Source organism: Lynx canadensis, chromosome D2 (genome assembly GCF_007474595.2).
Source record: "Lynx canadensis isolate LIC74 chromosome D2, mLynCan4.pri.v2, whole genome shotgun sequence".
NCBI classification, from domain to species: domain Eukaryota; kingdom Metazoa; phylum Chordata; class Mammalia; order Carnivora; family Felidae; genus Lynx; species Lynx canadensis.
Genome location: NC_044313.2, coordinates 30,373,931 through 30,389,279, shown reverse-complemented (window position 1 = coordinate 30,389,279; position 15,349 = coordinate 30,373,931). Strand labels below are relative to the sequence as shown.

General features: G+C 36.7%; 1 protein-coding gene across 8 annotated transcripts in view; it reads left to right on the top strand.

Annotated features, from left to right (window-relative positions):
* R3HCC1L (R3H domain and coiled-coil containing 1 like) overlaps positions 1-15,349 on the top strand; it is a 95,336-nt gene that overhangs the window by 54,303 nt on the left and 25,684 nt on the right. For all 8 annotated transcript variants that reach the window (XM_030334002.1, XM_030334001.1, XM_030333999.1 and 5 more), the window contains one exon: positions 7,002-8,824. In XM_030334002.1, coding sequence (XP_030189862.1) covers positions 7,016-8,824 — 1,809 coding nt within the window. In that variant the 5' untranslated portion in view covers positions 7,002-7,015. The remainder of the gene's footprint in view (positions 1-7,001; positions 8,825-15,349) is intronic.

The following is a 15,349-nucleotide window of genomic DNA, read 5'->3' as shown; positions in this document are numbered from 1 at the left end:
AAGTACATATGGAAGATATTGTGAAATAAAAACACCTGTACAGTTGTTTAGGAGACAGATACAAATAATAGTTAACTTTAGGTATTGAGAGAAGCACTCATGTTAAAATGCTAACAGACTAGAAATAAGAGTATGGAGCCTTTTGAGCAGTAGGAAAACAAACAAACAAACAACTTGGTCAATCTTAAAGTAGGGAAATAAGAAAACTACAAAAGTAGGATAAATGGAAAGGAAGCACAAAATAAAAAGATAGAAGTACTTCCAGATATATCTATAATTGTAATAAATATAAATGCACTAAATTTGACAATTAAAAGACTGACATTGACAGAATAGGTAAAGAATACACAGTTCAGTTGTATGCTGTTTGCAAGAGATACATCTAAAGCATGGTAATACAAGTTGAAAGTAAAAGGACAAGAAATGAAAGCTGCCATAGTTAAATTACTTTTAGACAACATAGACTCTAGCACCCCTGCCCCCAAATTCAGCAAGAGAAGAGATTGCTGCATAATGGTTAAGAGTAACAGTTTATCAGGAAAATAGAATAATTTTCAATGTAAGTATCAGGTAACATCAGAAAATTATATAAAAGTATAAAAATTAATATACAGACTCAAACCAATAATTCCACAAATATAGGTATTTCACAAATACACTCCAATGATTAATTAAGCAAACAGACAATAAGATACGATTTGAACAATACTTTAATAAACATGATTTAATAAACACACACACATGTAACACCCATGATTAATTAAGCAAACAATAAGTAAGGTTATCATTTGAGTATGTGTGTAATCACTGTTAACATTACAAAGAGGAGACAATCAGACATTATAGCTCTCTGATGTGATGTAATAGGAAGTGCATAGTTGGATTTAGACATATTCTTGCTTTAAAAAAAATTAAACCCAAATCCTATCAAGCCTCTAGATCACCACTTTTTAGGAAGTACAGAGACTATTTATAAGAGTTTATTGGACAATACTACAAGAATGCAGTCAGCAAACTCCACAGAATGTGAGAAATTCTATAGGGCAAATAACCAAGTTTCTTTAACAAATGAATGGCAAGATAGGAAAACATAAACAGTTTGATTAGCACCTATAAATTAAAAGACCAGTGTGTAGATCTTTTGGGATCCTGATTTTAACAAATCAAGTATTCAAAAAAAAAAAAAAAACAAAAACAAAAAAAAACAAACAGTTGGCCTCAGAAGTTGAGCACTGGATATATAATGATTTAAGGAATTATTTCTCTCTCTCTTTTTTTAAGGTGTGTATGGTTTTGTTAAAAAAAAAAGAAGTCAGTCTTCTAAAGACAGATACTGAGGTACTTAAGGATAGAATGAAATAATATTTGGGACTTTAAAATAATCCAGTGAGGGTGGGAATATATGCACAGATAACATGAAGAAACAGTGGCTCTGATTTGAAGCTGAGTAATGGGTATTTGAGAATCATAAATATTTTCTAATACGTGCTTGAAAATTTTTGTCATGCAAAAGTAATAACAGCAACAACAAAAACTTTAGAATATAGCTAATTAAGTCACTAGCTCAGGAAGTTAATCAAAGAAAAATGGCATTATCCTAAAGAAAATTGAAGAAGAGATTGAGATGAGAGATGAAGACAGAAATTAATGATATGGAAATGATACAGAGAAGATCCTCTTCCTGTTTATTAACATACATTAATTGTGCCTTGCCTTCTTCCCAAAGGATTTTGAGATCCCCAAAGGGATAGAGAAGTAAATGTTACCAGACGTCTGGGATGGATTAATCATTCATTGTATTTGTACACCAGACTTGATTCTGTGTTTTCTGGAAAAGAGCAGAAAGGGACATATTTGCTATACCTGATAAAGGGACTGTGTAACTTTGAGAGACATGCTGTTTTCCCTTCTATTTTATACATGGGAGATGGGATAAGATGGTAATTACTTTCAACTTTGGTTTGCAAAAGTTAGAAAGTGTTTTGCAAGTGGACATTTCCTGTATCCACCAGCTGTGAAAATCAAGATTTTTAACTTAGAAATTAGCTTTTGTAGTGAGTGAAGATACATAGTTTACTTTTGCTTTCAGAAAAATGCTAAGGATTTACCGGTAAACGTGAAGGAACTTGCAGAGTTGGAAGATCATTTTGCAACCATCATACTAAAGATTGGGTCAGATTAGACTTGTTAGTGGATGCTAAATCTAGGGGAAATTTTGATGAGGAGTAGGATATTTGTATGCTCTTGAAGTGTTACTCCACAGACTGCTTTTAGTTGCAAGGGAGAAAATACACACTAATTATACAGTAGAGAAATTGGACAGTACCTTGACCAGGTACTCAAAGCTAAAGTCACCATTGAAGGACAGATGGGAATCATGTGCCTCCAGATGTGAGGCTCTGAGAAGGACACATGACCATCTATGTACTATTCTGGCTGAGAATGTATAACCTCAATCCAGTCATGAGGAAACACCAGATAAACCCTAACTGGGGGATGTTCTATTAAAAAAAAGGGTGGGAGAAGGAACAGTGTTCCAAATTGTCAATGTCCTAAAAGACAATGAAAGTCTGTGAAAACATTCTAGAAGGTAGGAGGCTAAAGAGACGTAACTAAATGCAGTACCTGATTGTAAACCGGATCCAGTATTGGAGAGGGAAATATACTAAAAGGTCTTTAGTGGGTCAGCTGACAAAATTGGAATATGTATGTTTGATTTGATAAAAGTATCCATGTTAAATTTGCTGACATGATAACTGTGTTAAAATTATCAAAGAAAATATGCCAATTTATAGGAAATATACTCTGAAGTATTTAGGGATAAAGGGCCATGATGTCTGTAATTTGCCCTCAAGAGGTTTAGAACAAATATTTGTGTGTGTGTGTAAAGAGTGGAAACGTGTACGATTGCAAATGATAAAGCAAATGGAGTAAAAATAACATAAATCTGGGTAAAGGATTGCAGGGTGCTCTTTGTAGTATTTTTGCTTTTGTAACTTATCTGTAAATTTGAAATTATTTCCAAGTAAAAAGACCAGATATATGCTGTTGTTATGATGCATTCTAATGAACAAAGTGGTAGTGCTTAATTTGTTCTTGAAGAATGAACAGTTAACATGCCCATTAGGCAGTTTCTCTCAAATATCCTCTGTCTCTAGTGAGCCATTGGTAAGTACTGGATCAAATCAGTTCATGGTTGAATTATCCAGTGAGTGCCTTAAGTGCCAGTATTCTCTATTGTTGATTGAAGAAGGATCCATATGTTTTATATACCGAATGTGGGCCAACAGCATTAAAATTCTGTTATAAAAATTGTAAAAGCCTGATTTGTTCTATGCTAGTTTGCCTATCATGAAGATGGGACAGAGAGGTACTTAGAGGAAGTTACTGATTATTTTCTCTCAAGAGATATTTGAAACTTTAGAAGCAGTTGGACAGGTTCTCACAAATGATCCTAGTCTTCAGAAGTATAGGATAGAAAAAAATGATTTGGCCTAAAATATTTGAAAGGTGTATATTAGCAGTTAACTGCCCACCATCACAAAGGAATCTTAAGTTTTTATCTCCTTCAGAAAATATAATTCTCTGCAATATAATTGCATGCTGATGGCCATTCCAGAATAAATTGCAAAGTACACCCCAAATAACCTGCCTGTTAAGAAGAAAACTGGACCAATAAAAAGCATTTAGAATATTGTAAAAAAGTTAAAACCATATTAAAGAGCGAAAGAAAACATCAAGTGCTATTAGTAAATATCTGGGTGGGAATTTTTTAATCTAAGATTTAAAAACTTGTGTATGCCAGGCATCCCTTCTCCCCTTGTTAAAGGCCTTTCATGCCTACAGTTGCAAAAAAAGTTCACAAAAAACATAACGGCTTTAAACTGATTTGATATTGTCTTAAAGGTCCACAAGATGGGGATGCTCCTCTTTTTTTCTATGTCTGTGAGAAATTATGAAAGAATTGTTCTAGCCAGTGGTGTATTGGAGAATCTCCTACTGGTCTGAGAGCTGATTGTTAAAGTTTTAGGAATTTTGCAAACTGGTAACACAGCCATCATTAAGAATTAAATTACATAGCTTATTATTAAATAAATGGCATTGAAAAAGGTAATCAATATTTAAAATTCACTTCCTAATTATTTTACTATGATTTATGTTCTTGAAGTTATTTATGAATATCGAACCTTTAGGTTGAGCTACTGTATCATGGCGTGTTACTGCATGTCTTTCCCCAATTCCATTTTCAGTGAAGTTACATCGATAGCTTGGAATTAGCTACGGTAGGAATATTTACATCACAGAGTTAAGCAAATGCCATAAATCGGGGCTTGATTTATTGTTTATTGCTTGTCTATATGTAAAGTGATGGAGAAAATGCTAATAATGCAAACTTAAAGCGTCAGGTCTTTATCTATTACATTGTACATAGCTCAAAAATTGAGAATATATTTTGCATTTCAGAAATGATTATTCACTTCAGCAAAGAAGTTACTCACATTGTTGACATCATTGATGCGAGTGAAAATATCAACCAGTCCTCTGAATTACAGTGGAAAGCTGGTTGCTAAACATTGACCAGCGCGTTGCTGGTCATGGCCTAATTGAGTTTGGTGTTCTGGTAAGAAGTGGGTGGTATAAATTTTTTATACTGTTTTCAGCTTTAGGAAATCGTATCATGACATGTGGGCATTAACTTAAAAAAGGCAAATTATGTTTTAAAAGTCATTAGCAGTAGCACAAAATAATTTTAAATTTGAAGCCTTTGATACATATCTATTGTGGAAGAGAAAAATAGAATCATAGAATTTCAAGTCTGAAGAATACTTAAATCCTGACTTACCTACAGATAGAAATTCTTTCTCTAGTGTATCAGTCAGTCATCCAGACTGTAGAGACAGAGCTCATTACCTGATTAATAGTGTTGGAAAGTTCTATATATGGAGCTAAACTTTGTTTTTCTTTAATTTCTACCAATTGGTTCTGGTACTGACTTCTGGAGAAGCATAGAATCATAGAAGAGAACATTTATCTCTTCTGTAGAGCAACTAGCTCTTCAGGTTTAAAGGTAGTTTGGATGTTTCCAATTAGACCTCTTTAGGCAAGAAGTAACCTTTAATTCCTTTAACCATATTTTGTGTGGTATATTTTCTGAGCTGTACAATCGAAGATTTGTGTTGCTTTTGTAAACATCCACATCACTACCTTTTGAGGTTTATTGACTTTACAGATGAAATTTAATTCTTTTTTTGTGCAATTACACACAAATCAGTTGTTCTGTGGTGTTTGATTTTTTAATCAAAGCAGATCTTTGTATTTATTCGTATTACTTCAGCGCAGCATTCCAGATTGGAGAAATGATACTAAATTGTAATTTTATCATTTTGGGCATTTATTAACCATACTGATTTTGTATCAATTGCAGATTTGATAAGCACTCATTGTTTATTGTTTATATTCAAATTATTGTTTAAAATGTTGAATTTCAAAGGTCTGTGGGGACACAGATTATCTTTAAATAATCCTCTCTAAATTCATTTCTGCCTGTTACTACTTTTTGCTGCAAGTCCACCTTCTAGTTTTATTAAGTAGCCCACATTTTCCATCTTATAATGCAAGAGTACATCATGACATATATTGTCAGATGCTTTGTTAACTGAGATCAAGATACACTGTCTATGGGCTCCCAGTGAAATACACGTTAGTACTTCTGTCTTTGTAAAGTAGGCATTTTTGAAAAATCCTGGCATGTCTCAATGTTAAAGTCCTATTCGTCCACAATTGGAAAGCTAGAAAGAAAATCTACCATGAGTTGTAGGTTAGATGATAATTAAGACCTCAAAAGAGAAAAGGAATGAGAGGATTTATGGGAACATTTGATACTCAGGGCCACGGTAAATACCTGGGCTGCAAAGAAAACAGCCTGTGCCATGAGAGCAGAGCTTCTTCACTGAGCAGGTATTCTGGAGCAGGTGAGAATTGAGGGATCTGGAAATAGTTTCCCTAGTATTATTTATTTTCTTTGTAATGTGTGTGGTGAAATCTTAACAGTGAACGCTTCTGAGTGTGTATGGGTGTTTCTTTGTGATGTACCTCCTTATTCTTTTTGCTATGGATACAGTAATACTTCATGGTATAATTTTGAAGATTAAAAACTCAATATGAAGTCATCTAGCTCATTTTCTTGTATTTTGTTGATGGTAGATAAAGCCTTATTTAACCATTTGTTAAGTTTTTTCCTTTTTTTAATTTCCATTGGCCAATTGTGGTGAGTTTCTCAAGAAGTTACTAAATGTGAGTTGTTGCATCACATTTCTTGGTCTCCAGTCTTCTTCATCCTGTCCAGACCCATTTTATTGCTGCTGGAAGAAAAAATTATGACAGGTCATTTGATTAAATAGTATTAGAATAATGATGTTCTTTTCCCCACTACCTATTCTCCCAAAAATCATAGTTCAAGAGCAACAGGTTCTAGAAGTTAGTCCTGGATTAGTTGTCTCATTTTCTAGCCTCCATTCAAGTTACTTTTAAAAATCATATTTATGTGGATACATTTATGTTAAACAAATGTGTTTTTAGAGGTCCTCCTTGAATATACTCTTCAGTGTAAATTCTGGGCCCCAGGAATAGGGAGATAGTAGTGTTTCATGAGTACTTAATAGCTGGCAGTCACTTTTCTGATAATCTTTTAATTTAGCCAAGTCAGGGCTACTTGTTAAAAAAGTAGAGAGGACTTCAGATGTAGAAGTAAAGGGTTTGGGGCATATGAAGAAAGAGAGTTACATGAATTAAATTCATGAGCTCATGAGTTATTTTGGAATTTACTTTCCTTAGTGGCATAACTTACTACATTAATTATTTTATGGCAGGTTTTACTTTGTTTTAACTTGAGGGTTTCTATAGGATGGGTTAGTAGGCCCTCTACCTAGTCTTTAAAGAATCTCTTGGTTCAGCATGTTGTACTTCATTTTTGGTAATTGATTTATTCTGTCTTCTTGCAGATTGAGGTGGTGCCATGCAGCAAGCAGCAGAGAGATGCAGAGTTCGAGCCAGAAGGCCTGACATGGCACTTTATATACCGAAAGCTCGAAGGGGTATAGTGCTGCTTAAGTCAGGTGATGAAGAAAAAAGCTGTGGTCCACCTAACTCTGTGGTGAAAGAAGAACAAAAAGAAGATGGTCTCTTCCAAAAGGAGATCTTTAGAGGCAAATCTGAGACTCAGACACTAAGCATTAATCCTGATGATAAGGAACACAACCATAAGGAAGGAAAGAAGTTTTCAACAAAATTAAGAAAAGACACATGCCTTCAAGAAAGAAAGAAAGACAGGGTTTGTGTTAGGAGGGGAACCACAGAATCTAAAGAAGCATTATCCCAAGGACATCAGCAAAGTGTCCCAAATCCTGGGATGCTACCTAGTGCACCTTTACAAAGACACGTTAAACCAAAGAAGGTGGAGTGTTTGGAGGTCGAAACCACAAATGTGATAGGACCTGGGAAGTTGCTTCTATCTCAGTCTTGTTCAGAAGTGGGTGAGGCCCAGGTTCTAAACAAACCATTCCAAAATATGGAATTCTGTGATTTCAGTAGGCACAAAGTAAGTGGCAAAACGTTCAAAGGCAGAGATTTGGAAAACAGAATTGAAACTGATGTCAAGGTGGTGGAGATACTATCCCAGTTTCCTGGAGTTTTTAATTCTGTATTGAAACCTGAGAGTAAGACTGTGCCAGTAAAACTAAGTTCTGATTCTGAAACTGTACCAGAAAGTATGCAAACATCGTGTGGAATGTTGACTCTCGGCAATGGAGGCATCACTGCCATTTCTGTTCCTGGAAGTGTGGATGGTGTCACTGATCAAATTTGTGTAGACTTTGAAGCTGAGAATGTTGGTGATACAGCCAACAGTACAGATATCATCTTGGCTCAGAGAGGTATAGATTCCATTCCTGAGACTTTGGGTCACATCTCTCATAAAATGACCATGGTCAGCAAATTAGAGAGTATAAATGGCATTTTTGATCCAACACTGATTAGAGAGTATGAGAAGAATGACAGTACTGCTGATGACTTGTGTATAAGGTATGAACCTTCTGATACAGCTCTCCTTGCTCATGAAACAGATCTAGATAATGGGCTGAAGAGTGTAGGTGACATTACCCATAAGGCATGTAAGATGGACATTACAGATGTCCTGTCTGATCAGATAACTGTGGGTAGCCCTTGTGTAGCTGCAGTTAGAACAGCTGGTGAGGCCTGTAGCAACACAAATAGTTTCTCAAAATATTTAGAAATGAGTGCGGATACAGCCCCTCTTCATGTAGCTGGGAGTGGGAATGACATAGAAAATTTCAGCAGCCTGACTGCTTGCTCAGATATTTATGCTGAGAGTATTTCATCTAGTTTCACAGAGTCAACAGGAAAGTTGATAGAGAGCTTGTCAGATTGTGCTTCCTCCTTACCTATAAAGAAGATTGCTGGTAGTAATTGTAGCACTTTTTTGGACTGTGAACTCAGTATGTTAAATGGGACAAAAGTACTTTCAGACAGTGCCTTGGGCGTTGATCTAGATTGTACGGGTGATATAACAGAGGCATTGCATGAACTAAAAACTGCCGAAGAGTTCGAAACAAAAGAGGAAGATAACTCAGAGAATATAGAATTTGGTGTATCCTTTCCTGATACGGAATCTGTATCTATGGAAAAATCTATGGAACCGAAAGCAACGGAAACATCTCATGTGGAGGGAAGTACTGCTACTGAGGACAGCTGGGAGTCTCTGTTTAATGATGATGGTGACTGCTTGGATCCACGTCTCCTACAAGAGGTCTGTTCAGTGGAAGTTTCTCGATGCTTACATAATTTATAGATTCATAGAGCCTGGTGTTTGGGGGGGTAATTTTGATGGACATTTGTGCACATTCATACATTCACTCATGTTACATTCAATGTAAGGGTTCCTGCAATAAACAAATAGGACTGTAGATTGAGAAAAGAATGTCTGATAGATCTTTACAAAGTAAAACATACCAAATTGAGTATCTATTATAACCAAGTTGTGAGAGATCTTACTGAATAGATTAAAGATGAGTTTAACGGATTCTGACTGTCTGTTGAGGAAATAAAGAGGGAAACTTCTTCAAAAGGGATTTTCTGCATTGACAAGATGTATTTTACCCAGGCCTATCTGAGGGGAGGGGAGTAATTTATTATTCACATTTATCGTATTTTTCTAGGAAATGTTGGGATGTTGTCAGACACTGGAGGGAAGGAAGTAGAGAAGGGAAGGGTAAAATAAGGAAAGGTATGATCGTTTCTTAAGTAGTTTATGCTGAGTTACAGAATAAATGATTGTTGAGTACATGTAAAGTATGAGTAAATAATGACATGCTGGCTAGTCAAGAGTTCATAAATACAAAATGTTGGGTTAGAAGTCATTTTAAAAGTTATTTAGTTTCATCTTTTTATTTTCCTAATTTAGACATTCACTCTATCCAGTATTTAAATTCCTTGCCATAAATAAGAATCATTGGTGTTAAATAGTAAAACCACTTCCCCTTTCATTCCTTATAGGAGTGTCTGGAAGGAGAAAAAATAATTTCCCAATGAAATCACCAATTTTATAAATGAGGAAATTGAAGCTTAGTGGTCAGACCTTTAGGAAAGGCAGAATCAGGGTTTCCATTTAGTTCTCTCTTAATCCAATGTTCATGTTCTTTCTACCAGACCATGTTGTTACCTATAACATAGTTTTGTTTGAGTGATTCCAGAGAACCTTTTAAATATGAAGTGATTGGTTCTTTTGTTTCTCAGAATTAAACCCTAAGTACAGAAAAACGGTCACATGCATGTGAAGACACATGTGAGAATGAAGAGGGTGTAGCCCATTGGACAGAGCTGACTTTCCAATACCAAGCAGTTCGTCTTCATTCTTAGGTGTTTGCATGTGCACATGTACCACAGGTAGCACTTCTTATGGTCAAGTCAGGAAGCACTATGTCCTAAATATTCCTTAGAAAGAAATACAGAATAGAAAATAACTACAAATGGCATCCATGAACCCCTTGAAATTGCATACAAAATTTTATATGTATGTGCAGTTTTTCATCAGATTCTCAAAGGCAGGGCTTCCCAAAGTACGAGTATCACCTGGAACTTGTTAGAAATGCAAACTCTTTATTTAGCCCAGTAGTGTGTATATTTGTGTTTTTCAGGTGACTCTGATGCATACAAAGTGAGAACCATTGCTGAAAAGGTAGTAACATACACTTGAATGTTTATCAGAATGTGAGCGTGATAACTAGAGATGGCTGTCCACACATAACTAGAAGAAAAACAGAAGTTTTAGACACAAATTAGGTTAATAAATACTAGTAATGTGGGAAGTGAGGTGGAATATAGAGAAGTTATTAAGGATCCAAGCACTGGGGGCTCCTGTGGGGCTCAGTTGGTTAAGCATCTGACTCTTGATTTCAGCTCAAGTCATGATCTCACAGTTTGTGTGTTTGAGCCCCGCATCGGGCTCCTTACTGACAGTGTGGAGCCTCCTTGGGATTCTCTCTCTCTCTCTCTCTCTCTCTCTCTCTCTCTGCCCCTCTACTTCTCGTGCTCTCTCTCTCTCTCTTTCTCAAAATAAATAAAAATAAAAACAAAAAGGATTCAAGCATTGGAAGGTCTCCATGTTCAAAGAGATTATCTGAGGGAGCAGATACCACACATGTGCACAGGAGAGAAGGAATAGCTTCCTACAAAAGAAAGGTATGGCAAGAGCCCTTTACACATAATGAGGCTTAGTAAATAAATATTTATTGAATGGATGTAGATGATAGGGCAGAGTTGGAGCTCTGTGCTTTTTTAGGGTGGACACCAGGGGCTTTCAAAACTTGATTGCTGATGGAACTTGGATTCTGTATGGTAGCTTAGGGATACAGCTTTTATAACGGGGCAAGAGGGTTCAGGTGTGCAAGTCTGTTTTTCAGATCTTAACACTGTTTGGAATAGGTGCAGAAGAAAGTAGGCAACCACTCAGTGTTTTGAGGAGCATCGTAATATAGCCAAAGACGATACTTGTATGACCTGAAGCTTGGAATGGCTAGAGAAAGGAGTATGTAGTGTTTTAAGCTGGACAGCCAGTGCCTGGGTGTTGTGTTTGGATATCACACACTGGGTTGGTGCTTGGTAGGGAGTGAGGTCTGCATTGAGGGATAAGGGTTGAAGAGAGCAAGAAGGAAGGAGGTAGATTGAGAATGCTGGTAGCAGATCCAATTCCAAACTATGATCTCCTGTGCTTTGAGTTTTAGGAGATGTAATAATAATGTTATTAAAAGATGTCACAAATCCAATAATGTTAATAGCCTTTTAGTGACTATTACTCTTAATTTATTATTTATATTGCTCTAAACATACTTTATTAAAGGTCAAATCAGAGTGTCTGTCTCTTGAAAACTTTCCAACCAATAATTTTTGGCTCTTTTCCCAGTGGGCCTGTTTCTTTGTTGACAGTGGCTACCCATAGAGGTATGTCTAATACTTCTAATAGTCAGGGAGGTATGCTGTAGAGCAGGGTGTGACAGCCATTGGCATGTGAAGCAGTTTCCTGTGACATTTGAACTTCTAAAACTGCCTGAGTGGGTAGAAAGCATGGATGGGTCATTACTGAACTCCTGGAACTACAATTCTTGATGAGTCTCTAAAGATCATGGTTTGGAATGCTCAGAAATTTACATTGGTAATTGATTTTTAAAAAAATGTTGGCATGACTTCTTTTAACCCTTTGAGATCTTGGTATAAGAACACAAGAATTACTGTTGTCTGGATAAAACTTTCATAGCTCCTGCTGCCTCCCGTACTGATCTGCAGATCTGTTGTTTGGTACGAGGGTTAACCCAGCAACATAATATAGATATTGATAGAGTGTGGCATCTGGTCCCCTCACTGGCCATTTCTGGCCTTAATTTGACACTGGTCATTTCTGGCCTTGGTTTAGGTAGGAGTCTCCTTTTGTTACAGAAGGCTACTAACAATATATAACCATGGAAAAAAGAAGAGTAAAGGGACACCACCCATTCCCAGACTATCTTCTTTTGTGTGTAGACTCACGTTTATACACTCCTTCTCCCTATAGACTTTTGCAAAGATGCGGTCTGTGTTTAAGTAGGGAACCTAAAAGCGAAAGGAAAAATTCATAATCCAACCACTAAAAGCAAATTATATGAAGTACAAAGGGAGGAAAGTCCTTCATATTCCATCCCCTAGGGACTTCATTAATAGTTGGTAGTTCATCACTTTGCAGCTAAATGCAAAGTTTAAGTACCTAGAGTTTGATAAACTATAGGTTGTAAATAGCTAGATATAGTTATCACTACCATTTTAAAGGCACTGGGTTACATGCCAGCTTTTTTCTCAGCTTTATCTGAAGTTTCTTATATTTGGAGAGACAGCATGTAACCATGTGATTATCACATAATAATCTAAAGAATAATCAATATAAAACACCCATATAAGAGATGTCCTAAATTGATTGTCTGATGGGTGATCTAGACAGTGGCTTCAACAAAGGATTAGACCCTTGAGGGCTAACCTGGTTGACACTGGTTCATGTTGCTGAAACCATAGAATTAAACAAGATTTGAAGCCCCACTTCAGAGATTGTTCTTATGTTCCTAATTTATATTTTTCTATTTTTTTTTAAATTGATAGACTCTCTTTTTTTGAGCAGTTTTAGGTTTTCAGAAAAAAATGGAGTGAAAAAAGTACAAGGTTCCCATATACTTTATACTTCCTCACTATTTTAGTTTTTATTTTCACAGTATCTTTTATTATTAGTTGCAAATCATTTTGACAGACTTATGTTTAATATTTTTATTAAAACGTCTGAATTAGCGGCACTTGGGTGGCTCCGTTGGTTAAGCATCCGACTCTTGAATCCAGCTCAGGTCATGATCTCATGGTCTGTGAGATCGAGCCCTGCATCAAGCTCTGTGCTAACAGCGCAGAGCCTCCTTGGGATTCTCTCTCTGCCTCTCCCTGGCTTGTGCTCATACTCTCTTTCTCTCTCAAAGTAAATAAATGAACATTAAAAAAAATAAAACGTCTGAATTAACATGTTCTTGACTGCCTAAGTGAGGATTCCAGATGCTGTATTTTCGAATGCAGTCACTTGGGACATCCAGTGAATAATCTGGTTGAATTATATATTCCGTTTATTGTTCAGTCCACTAGTGGATGATGACTAGATCTCTGGTTCATACAGAAAGAGGGGACATTAAGACGATACCATTGCTAACAGTTTGTTTATTTCTAAACCAAACAACTCCTAAAATGAAAAATCTCCCTTCTGAGCTCCATTGGGTTTGTTGCATAGTATTTTTTTCCTCTGAATCTGCATTCGCATCAACAACATTTTAATTCCCGATGCTTTTTCAAAACTAATGAGAGGTAAACAGTTCTAGGCCTCTGTTGTCAGTACAAGGAGGGATTCTTGTCTGAAGCTTCAGAGATTCCTGGTGTGCCCTACTCTGTCCTTGGCAGTGTTTTCATGTTAGTGAGCTCCATGAGATGCCATATGTGGGGTATAGTTGGGGCAGATGGGGTAGGAATAGTGATACGACTCCTCCTAATGTTTGTTCCATTTAGTTCATTCCCTGTTGAGCGACAATAGCAGGGAGGGGAAATGGTAGGGTTGGCAAAGAGAACTTGAGTGAAAAGAAACACTTAATAACTGTATCCCAAAATTGAAAATTTATTTGTGTTAAAAGTTTGGTTAAGGATAGAAACATACTTTTAGGAGAATTAAACTCATCTATGCTTTGATTTAATATAATCATTTGTATCAAAAATTGCTTGTAAGGCATGCTAGATACTCTGTTGCTGGGCTTTGGGAAGGAGTGCTAGAGGAAAAAGGGGACCCATCTATAGGCCTGGCTGCTGAAGTGAGTAGCCAGCAGTCAAAATATATTTAAATTCAGACTGTTTTGTTATGAATTTGGGGTTGGGGTATAGGGAGGTATAAATTTGCAATAATGCCTAGATTTGGGACAGAGGGAATTTAAGTGCTAGTCAGCAACCTGTGCAGAAGATCTTTTGTGTGAATTGACCAAAAACTGAGATTGTTGAGGAAAAGCCAAGAGGATGCCCAGGCATACTGGATGCTAGGCTTAATGCACAAACACTGTGCTTCTGATCCTTCAGATGATGGGTCGTACTATTATATTGCCTGCCCAGAACAAGACTGACTCATTTCTTAAAGCAGTGGTTCTGAGTCTGAAGTTTGAAGGTCAGAAGTACATATGTATTACCTGGTAGGGACAGATAAGCCAGGACTAATACTCTCTAAAGTAATAAGCAAAGAAAACATTTTATTTGGGAGAATTGGTATGGGTATGATGTAGGATCTTAGGTAGCTAAAGGGAACATAAGGAAAAGTAGATCAGGGACTAGAGAAATCAAACAAGTGGAATGGCAATAAATGCTAACTTTATCTATTTTACAATTTTTCCTGGGTCTTGTGGACAGCCATTGCCACTGAGGTTAGCTGTCACCGGTAGTTTGGGAAGGTTCAAACCTCTAGCAGTTTCCTATTCCTGGGTAGTCTGGTCTTAGATCATTCTAGTTCATCAGTGACATCTCTCAATCTAGTCATTTCAGTGATGCTGGGAAAAGGAGGAGATGCAGATGTCTCCCTGCCTTCTCAGTGTTTCTCTTGACTATAAATTTAATGTTTTCAGGGGACTGTATAGCGTCTTCTCAAGAGCTCCAACATCAGTCTGCCATGTTAACCTCTGTACTATCAGAACAGGAACCAGGCCCATATTGGTTCAGGATTTCACTTGGTCTCTGCCCATATATTCCTATGTCATACATCACCATCTGTGGGAGGGAACTAGAGTTCTCAGATTTACCCTCTGGCCCTGAGGTCAGTAAATGATCATCTGAACCAATTGCTGGGGCACTATACATGTCTTATTACGGTAGCTTTTTTCTTATTTCCTTTTGCCCTTTTCCTTTTCTGCTTCCTTGTTCACTTCCTCCCTTTCTTCTCTTTAATTATGCCTTAATCCAAAGCTATGGACATGGCTTTCTCCCACCGATGATAATCAGAGGTATTGAGATATTACTTAACACCTATTCTAGAGAAGTCTTTAGATGGCACCTTAGATGGGGAGGACATTTGAGCCATTCTTGTTAGAAATTTAATGAAGCCAAAGTTTGCCTTTATGGCTTTGGTTTCTTGGTAAGTCAGTAGGGGCACAGCCTAGATACATTAGAAGTCTTATTTGCGGGTATGGAATTTCATCGGAGACATTATCTATTCTTATACTTACTGTGTAAAATGTTAGAGTTTAAAAGTCTA